We start from the raw sequence: 10,050 nt of genomic DNA on the forward strand, positions 1-10,050 counted from the left end.
CCTTCAAGATTTGAACATTTTGATAACTTCATGGCTTTTGTAGCTGAAAGTATGCTGAAGACATTAAGTGCCAAAAAACGGATGGAAGAAATCAGAATAATAAAGAACAAGATAACATAGTGTGGATGCTTCACAGCATTCACACAATAATAAAGAACAGGATAACATAGTGTGGACACAGCATCCACACAATAAAGAACAGGACAACATAGTGTGGATGCTTTACAGCATCCACACAATTAAAAGATTGAGATCCTGTCCATGAAAATCACAAACAGGATCAGTGAAAAAGTACAACCCTGATTAAGGCTGACACCAAATGGGAATGTGTTTGACCTCTTTGCTGACTATACAGACACACTCCCTACTCTAGTTATACAGGGATCGGATGGTTCATACCAACGGCCTTGGCGTACCGCACTCCCAGAGTACCCCCCACAAGATCTTATGAGGGAGCTGGTTGTAGTCCTTCTCCAAGTCCACAAAACACATGTACACTAGGTGGGCAAATTCCCAGGATCCCTCCAGCAACCTTGTAAAGAGTTGATCTATTGTTCCACAACCTGGACAGAATCCACATTGTTTCTCCTGAATCTGAGATTCGGCAATCAGTCATAGCCTCTTTTCCAGCACCCTGGTATAGATCTAGATTCGCCACCTTAACATAGTAAACATGTTTGTGTGTCCCACTGATCCTGGAAGCTGTGTTGTCTGGGGCATTAGCCTCAGGTAGGGTCTCCCAAGGCAAATTGGTCCCAGGGGAGGGGCTAAAAGCAATTCAAAAACCCTTATGAAAATCGCCACTTCATATTGTGCTACCTCAGATTAAGGAAACTGGGGCACACTGCTGGAACCAGGCCTGATAGGGGAGCTCACGGGTGACAATCTGGTGGCCGGGCCTTGGCCCATGGGGTCTGGTTGGACACAGCATGAAGAAATGACATGTTACCACCACCCTGCAAGGAAAGGAATTGACTTTGGGTGCATTGCAAGTTGGTATTCAGGTTAGGTCGGGTATCTGGGCCTGTTGATCCTTGGCTGCCTAGGCTAGCTCAAGGAACTTGGAATGTCACCTCTCTGGTGGGGAAGGTGCAAGAGGTGGAGCAATAGCAACTAGATACAGTGCCTTGCAAAAGTATTCATACCCCTTGAATTTTTCCACATTTTGTCACATTACAACCACAAACGTAAATGTATTTTATTGGGATTTTATGTGATAGACCAACACAGTATCCCATAATTGTGAAGCAGGATTATGTTATAAAAACATATCCCAAGCTTTGAACATCTCACGGAGCACTGTTCAATCCATCATCCGAAAATGGAAAGCATATGGCACAACTGCAAACCTACTAAGACATGGCCGTCCACCTAAACCAGGGGTGACCAATTCCAGCCCTCGAGGGCCGCTGTCCTGCTTGTTTTCCAACTATCCCTGCCTGACCTGCTGCTGATTACCTGGCTCAGGTGTGTTCAGCCAGTCAGAAGCTGGAAGATACCATCTTAGATGAAAGTGGAGTGAAGAAAGATAATTGGTATCTTCAAGCCTAAATCCTATCGAGAATCTGTGGCAAGATTTGAAAATTGCTGTTCACAGATGCTTTCCATCCAATCTGACTGAACTGGAGCTACTTTGCAAAGAAGAATGGACAAAAATTGCAGTCTCTAGATGTGCAAAACTGGTAGACATACCCCAAAAGAAAGGTGCTTCGACAAAGTATTGACTCAAGGGGACTGAATACATATGCACGCCACACTTTTCAGATTTTTATTTGGAAAAAATCTTGAACTTCTACTTCACAATTATGCGATACTTTGTGTTGGTCTATCACATAAAATTCCATTAAAATACATTTAAGTTTGTGGTTGTAATGTGACAAAATGTGGAAAAATTCAAGGGGTATGAATACTTTTACAAGGCACTGTATAGTTCAGCTTACCAGCACACATAGTTTTGCCTCTGGAGCCAAACTCTTGGAGAGGGGTTGGACTCCAACCTTTTCCGGATTTACCCAGGGTAAGAGTTGCTGGGCAGGTGTGGGGCTACTCATAAATCCCAGGCTGAACACTGCTGCATTTGAGTTCTACCTGTGGAATGAGAGGGTTGCCTCTATGCGACTTAAAGTCACTGGGAGGAAAGCTCTGTTGTTTGTCCCTATCCACCAAATGGTTGTTCATAGTATTTGGCCTTACACAGTGTGAAAAGTATTATGCATTAACGTATCAAAATAAGCATGTGCACATGGATCTTCACTGTTTAGGATAAACAGAAAAAAACTGTCCTCAACTTGTCAGTATACAATATTTGTACGAAAAGGTACTACTATCTAATTGGTCAAAAACTGTTGCGGAGAAGCCGTGGTTTAGACTTAACTCTCTCGTTATTGGTCCTTCAGTCCGTCCGTCCTCCAATCGTCCTCCAAAGCTGTAAATCTAATGAGATTCAGTGTTTTAGTGAACCAGTCCCTTTGATGTTAAACAGTGCTCCAGTTGGCTAGCACTATAAATACTGACCAGTGATTCAGTGAACACATAGGGTGATATGTAACTACATAAACATAACTGTGAGATTAAAGTATATAGACTTATGTATGCTATAAAATAAAAACCTTAACTAATTCTATTCATATCTACTTAAAAATAAAAATCACCCTAACACATGTTCAAATCATTCATTATAGAAGCAGCTATTCTGAGATGTGGCCAGAATGTTGTTGGTGCCTGTCTTGGCAGCAACCTAAGAACCCGCCAGTGGACATCAGTGGTGAAGGAAGCAATCAGGCTGAAGAAAGAGGCCTACAGGGCCTGGTTGGCTCAGGGGTCAAAGCAGCTGATGAGTACTGGCAGGCCAAAAGGAATGCAGCTTGGATGGTTGCAGGTGCAAAAACTGGGATGTGGGAGGAGTTTGGTCAGGCCATGGAGAAGGACCTTTGGTTGGCCTCAGGGAAGTCCTGGCAAATCATCCGGCAACTCAGGGTTGGCCCAGGCTGTGTTTGGCAGAGGAGGGAGGAAAACTGATGATTCAGACTGGGGATATTGTCAGGTGGTGGAAGGAGCACTTTGAGGAACTCCTGAACTCATTTAACATGTCCTCAGAGGAAGAGGTGGAAGACGCAGGGGAAACCTCACCCATATCTCTGGCAGAGGTCACTGAAGAAGTCAAAAAGCTTCTTGGTGGCAAGGCACCAGGTGTGGATGAGATTCACCCTGAGATGCTGAAGGCTCTGGACATAGTTGGGTTGTCTTGGTTGTCATGCCTCTTTTGTGTCACATGGAGGATGGGGACAGTGCCTGTGGACTGGCAGACTGGGTTGATGGTTTTAAAAAAGGGTACCAGAGAGAGTGCTCCAGTTATTGGGGTATCTGACTACTCAGCCTCGCTGGGAAAGCCTACGCCTGGGTGCTGGAAAAGAGATTTAAAGTAGGTCATCCAAAATAATAGTCCACCATCACCACCATGAGGGCTACCTGTGTTGATGAGATTTCAGTTTTAAAATTCACCTCATTCTAAAACAATATGTGCAGTGAAATACTGTGTGGCATCCTCCTGAGATGTACATCTGTAAAAACACAATAGGTGCTTATGTTATGTTTATGCCATAAATATTTATTTATTTCATTAGTCACATAATCTCGTTATTTCTGGCATTTGGCTATAATTAATAATAATAATGGACTATACTCAGTTCTGGTTAATAAATAAAACTTTGAAATTCTAGCTTTTGAAAGTTTTTTTTCTTTTTTTGATATTTAACATTTCATTCTCACTTCATTCTAGACATTTGAAGACTTTAAAAATGACAAGCAGGCCCTTGAGTACCAGCAGAGGATAGTGGACATTTTACTTCAGGTACAAAACTCATTCCGTATGTTGTTTTGTTTGTTTTACATTAATAGCTGAGAGTGAAATCAGCACAGAGCATGAAGAGAAGCTCAGCAATCTAATCCTTTTCCGAAACAGATCATTTGTCACAATCAATCAGACAAATAACTAGTGCTAAGTTCACAGGGACCAGGTCACCTTATGTGCCTAGAGTATTAAAGAAGGTTTTGTTATCCATGTATTTTTCAAAGCCAACAACACACTGAGACAGCATGTAGTTCACCTGAAGAGCTGCAGGTGAAAACAGTAGCAGTCATATCATCTTGTTATGCTGGATAGAAACAGCAGTTTAACTTTATGCTGTTAATATAAATAACCAATATTGCAATCTTTATTTTCTCTGTAACCTTTGCTTTGATTATTAATATGTCTTTCTGGTTACCTAGGTGATGGTGGACAACCCAGACTTTACTCCTTCCCAGGTGGGCGGGCTGTTCACCTTTTTGGCTCGACAGTTGGCCAAGCCAGATAACACACTCTTTGTGAACAGGAAGCTCTTTGATCAGGTAGCCAATCAAATGCTCCAACCTTATTCGATGTATATTTGAGCTTGTTTTTTGCGATTTTTTTTTTTTTTAAGCTATTGGATCCAACCCACTCACCTAGATACCCTAATAATAACCTCTGTTGCCATGGTAAACACTAGTGGTGAGATTGTGCATCCTGTCATGATGCTCATATCCAGTTGCTGCCATGCTGTAGTATACTCTGCTGTCAAACATACATTGCCTGGCCACTTTAACAGTCACGTGTACAATTGTATGCACTTCAGTGTAACACTTCCTCCATAACATTGGTGTTTACGAAGCTCAGAATGTTTCAGTTTTTGGCTAAATTGTCATAAATGTATATATTCAATTATACATATGTTTATTATTGAGGTCATAGTTAAAGGTGGTGTTGTGCTGGACTACATGATATTCAGAGGTGTCTGTATATTTTTGTCCTGCCCATTGACATACATGAGAGGGTCAGAATATTAGGAACACCTCTGAATATAATGTAGTCCAGTACAACACCACCTTTAACTATGACCTCGGTAATAAACATATCATTGAATTGATACATTTATGACAATTTCACTAAAAACTGAAACATTTTGAACTTCATAAATGCAGATGTTAAAGCAGAAGTGTTGCATTGAAGTACAGATGTACCTAATAAAGGGACCAGGCAGTGTACATGCATATCCTGAAAATATTTTCTCACTTTAACCTTAACTAGGTCTGGTACTTTAAAATAATCTAGTGCTTCCCACAGCAGGCTATGTGGTAGATAACCAAAGGCATTAGCTAGACCTAAGAACATCCCATACAAATCTCTTTTTTTCCTTCATTGCTGACTGACTTTAATGCCAGATCATGCTTGTGCTGCTCCAAGCATCTATAAAAACCTGGTATTCTGGCTTTCTGCACTGAGGTGTCATTGAGCTTAGTCCTTTCTACATAGCTTGCCAATCTTTGGGCCACTACACTGAAGAAAATCTTGCATCCTTTGGTAAATCTGTTTGTAGCATTTCTAATGTGAACAAGAAAGTTTGTGTCTTCCAAGAGAGACTGTCTGAGAACATATGCTATTATCTCTATATCTAAACAATATCACATCTCCCTCCTCACTATAACAAGCCTCCCACTCCACCTCCCAGTATGGCCAGTCAGATCAGGTTTATACATTTGATTTCCGATGTGATTGGAAAACATATCAAATTAATCACTTCTTTTCTAGTATATTCCAGCCTGTAGATTAGCCAGCTCTGTCTGAGCAGAAACTTCATATCCACTGGGGCAAAATAATGTATTAGATATGTATGATATTGAATAGATTTGGGTTGATCTTTCCAGGTTCTGGAGTTCCTGTGTTGCCCAGATGATGACTCCCGACACACTGAGAGGCAGCAGGTTAGTGAAGTGTTCACATTCAAGATTCAAAGTGTTTATTGTCATATGCACAATATGGAAACGTATTTCTCTACACAATGAAATTCTTACTTTGCCATCCACCCTGAATGCCAAACAACACAAGTCAAATCTAAAGTAGATAAACAGTAGCACAGAGTCTAAAGGCACTTTAAGCAGCGAGTGAAAAGAAATACAATAACAAGTATATAAATATAATAAAAACACCTGCATCAGAGCTGTATGTGCAATAGTCAGCAGTAATGAGAACACAGTAAAAGATAGTGTATGCTACATCAAGGCTGTATGTGCAATCTTGGTTGTTCTCTATTGCTGCTGTAACACAGAAATTTCCCCACTGTGGGATCAATAAAGTACCTACCTACCTATCCAATAGTTAGCAGTGGGTGTGCAACTGAGCATGTAAACAGTACAGGTGCAATTACATGACACCTAGCAGTGTCTCTGTCTCTCTCTCTCCCTATATTTATCTACAGATAAACATACATGCAAGCAAACATACATATACATACTGTATACAGTTGAGTACAAATGTTTTGGATCCTTTCAGGTATAATTTTAGCCAATTTTTCATGGCAGACTTGTTCTAAGTCCACCAGCTTGCTTGGTTGTCTGTTATGTACAGCCTTCTTCAGATCAATCCACAGGTGTGATGCTGCAACTGAAAGAGGCGAGAGGAATCTTACTTGAGAGCTACTTAAGAATCCAAAGCAAACAGCAGGGGACCTGACAGAGTCCTTAGAAGCAATTGGAATACAAGTCCACATCTCCACAGTCAAGCATTGTCTGCACAAATCTGGATTGTTTGGGAGAAAAGCATGCAGGAAGCCATCGCTTACTTCTAGACATAAGGCAGCAGACTTGAAGTTTGTTAATGAGTAAGACTATTTGGTCTTAATGTGCACAGGCATGTGTGGTGAGAGAAGCTTGGCGTATGAGGAGAGGAACACCACTCCCACAGTCAGACATGGTGGAGGCTCGCTGATGTGTGTCTACATCAGGCAGTGGAGCTCTGCATAAAGTGGAAAGAAGAATGAATACAACTCAATATCAGAAGATTGTAAAGCAAAGCCTCCTACTGTCAGACAGCTAAAAATAAAGAGGCAGTGGATCCTTCAACAAGACAGAGATCCAAAGAACAGAGCAAAGTCAACTCAGGAATGCTTTAAAAAGAATAAGGTGAATGTTTTACCATGGCCTTCCCAGTCTCCAGGCTTAAATATCAGTGAAAAACTCTGGATCGTTCTGAAGAGGGCTGTACGTAGCAGACAACCAAGCAATCTGGTGGATTTGGAACAAGTCTGCCATGAAAAATTGGCTAAAATTATACCTGAAAGGATCCAAATGCTGCTCAGAGGGAACCCAGAGAGGTTGGAGGATGTTAGGGAGGACATATAAAGGGTTAGAGAGCATTTCATAAAGGGGGAGGTTAAGGTCTTGGTTGTTGTTACTTCTGCTCTTCACAGTGATGCTGAATGCTTCCACCTGGAATATCACTATACTGCAAAAAATGAGGGACAAACTACACAACTCAAGTTCTGTAAAAACATGCACTCCAAAGTTGGTCTGAGGTTCAAACGCAGCTTCATCTGCCCAACTAAGCTAAATTGAATCAGTATATTTCAAAGTTACAGTCTATTTAATACAAATTTCCCTCTTATTTCCCTGGACAGTACCTTGCTACCCTTCCTACCCTCCTACTTATAATAGACAAACATGCCTTGTAAGAGTATACCCTTCATGTGTGCATAGGTTGTTTTTTCTTAATTTTCACTGCAAAAACAAAATATGTAATTTGCCTAAGGGCGCCAAACCTTTTACATACAACTGTCTACTGTGTATCTACATTATTTGCATATGTATACACATAGACACATACATAAATGCATAGACACGTATTGTGCCTCAACATTCTTGTCTGCAGTTATGTCACTGGTCTATTGTGATTGTTTTGTAGGTTCTGCTGGAACTGCTGCAGGTTGGAGGTGTGGTCCAGTTTAACGAAGAAAGGCTGTTGGCTTTGGCAGAGAAGGCCAAGTTGTGAGTAGCTGGCCAAACACTGGAACCAAAAAGCAATTGCATTGAATACTTGTATCAAGTTATTGTAGCGTACTGTACCTTTGCATATTTACCATACATATTTAAGTTCAAAATTTCTACATTTTTTTTAAACTGGATGGTGCATCAAAAAAGTTGTACTTGAAAATAAAAATAAAAAAAAGCATTTATTGTACAGAGGGTCTCACCTTGTGGTCAATATAAAGTATAGTTCAGAACTTTAAGTCTTTCCCACAGAAAAACACTGCCGTTGAAGTATTGGCGAAATACAATGGTGGCCTATAAATGCACTGAGAGTGAAGAGGGAGAGGAGATGTGCTCAGTATATCATGCGAGGCCTAAAGCAGTACAAATAAGCAGTATAAATAAGAGAAGGTTGAGGGTAGCCTTTGCCAGCTCTATAATTTTTTATCAAAAAGTTAAGTTTTAAGCCTAGTTTTAAAAGGAGAGAGTGTCTCTGCCCCTCGGAACCCAAACTGGGAGCTGTTTCCATAGGAGCTAAAGGTTACAGGGAACTGATGAAGAGAGCTCTTCAGAGAGAGATGCGGTGGTTCCTAAATACTTCCTCATGTACACATTAATATTGCCTTGTGTAAAAGATTAAGGCTGATTAATAAACTTGAGTTGCTGCCGCATCTCCACCTTGACCTGTGCTTCCAGGAATGTGACAGTATGACTAGGTGGGGTGGAGTCGTTTCGACTTACAGTCTTCCTGCTGTAACCAGGTTTCAGTAAGATGCAAATCAATTATCAAATTATTTACTAACGAAGGTTTAGATAAAAGAGATTTGATATTATGAGTCATCTGATTGTCTTGTTTTTTGTTCTGTATAAGGAGTAGTCATAATTTTTTTAGATTCACATGAAAAGTCCTCTTGTGTTGATTTTTGATTTATATAATTTAGGATAAAAGGGGGCCAGACACACTCTCTATGGGCTTCTGGGTGTTTTGGGTGGGTGATGGCTGTACAGAAACTGCAGTAAGGCGTGTAAGACCGCAACTCAGCATCCTGGTCTCAAGTCTGGATTGTCATACTGTAGGTTGTCTAATGAACTCAGACATATTTCTGGTTAAGAGAGCCACACCATCCAATGTGGGAAGAATGCTGTATTGCCTAATCAGACCACGTTTTCTTCAAAAGGTTTTCCAATTGTCTATGAATCCCACATCCAGATCATCCACTTGATGCACAGTCTCATGGTGCTATTTTTCTAATTTCTTCTGTCATCCCGGAAATGTTGAAGCTTTTGTTAGCTCAGCTATCTGTGAAAACATTGGGGCGAACACTGCAAATACTAAAACTGTAACTGTAACTGTAAAGTATTATAGAAGTTATAAAATACTATTATAGCTTTTGTTATTACATTTTGTGGCTTGTTGATGTGCCTTTGTTCTTCCTGTCTTGACCTCCAGCTACCAAATCTGTGAATTCCTTTATGAGAAGAAAAATGTGTACGACAGAATCATCGAATGCTACCTGAGGGACCCCCTCCGAAAGGTAATATATATTTGAATATACAACTCACACATCTCAGATTGCACATGCCAGCTGTAGCAGGTAGCCTAGCTGCGTGGCACAAGTTGTGTGTTCTTTACCCTTATTATTTACAAACCCTGTTTCGAGTAAAGTTTGGACATTTTCCAAAATGCAATAAAAACTAAGACCTGTGATTTGTTAATTCGCTAGAACATTTATCTAACTGACAAAAGAGTGTTTGCAGGCTTTCTAAAATTTAAGTTGGCCAGTGAAGACACTGAAAACCTTTTCCCTGTACTTTTGTGGGTTTAAGCTTTTTAGGAGTGCAGCCCTCTTTTAAGATGATAATGTTGCGATCTCCCCACCAAAAATGCCAAAGGAGTGCATGTGCATGATGTCACAGCAATTTATCTTTTTAAATAGAGAAATGCATTTCCTGTCGAAAATGCATGTGGATGCTAATAAAAGCTGAAAGATTGTCCTGAAAATGCCTGAAATCAATTGCTGAAACAGCTGAAAGATGAGAAGAAATGGCTGAACTTCTTTGTTGAATAATCTGAAGGATGAGATGCAATAAAGTAGGAATGGCTTTGAAGAGCTGAACATTTTGATACCTGAATGGCTTTTCTAGCTGAAGGTATGCTGAACTTATTAAGATGTGAAAATAGTCCAATAGGACTGTTAGAAATTAACCCAATTCTTTTGTTGGAAGCAC

General features: G+C 40.4%; 1 protein-coding gene across 1 annotated transcript in view; it reads left to right on the forward strand.

Moving 5' to 3' along the window:
• The window catches only part of vps8 (VPS8 subunit of CORVET complex), a 135,468-nt gene that overhangs the window by 82,556 nt on the left and 42,862 nt on the right, over positions 1-10,050 (forward strand). The window contains exons 28-32 of the mRNA XM_020623435.1: positions 3,779-3,850; positions 4,270-4,389; positions 5,725-5,781; positions 7,757-7,839; positions 9,272-9,356. Of these exons, the coding sequence (XP_020479091.1) occupies positions 3,779-3,850; positions 4,270-4,389; positions 5,725-5,781; positions 7,757-7,839; positions 9,272-9,356 (417 nt within the window). The remainder of the gene's footprint in view (positions 1-3,778; positions 3,851-4,269; positions 4,390-5,724; positions 5,782-7,756; positions 7,840-9,271; positions 9,357-10,050) is intronic.

The sequence above is a fragment of the Monopterus albus genome, unplaced genomic scaffold (genome assembly GCF_001952655.1).
Source record: "Monopterus albus unplaced genomic scaffold, M_albus_1.0 scaffold299.1, whole genome shotgun sequence".
Classification (NCBI taxonomy): Eukaryota; Metazoa; Chordata; class Actinopteri; order Synbranchiformes; family Synbranchidae; genus Monopterus; species Monopterus albus.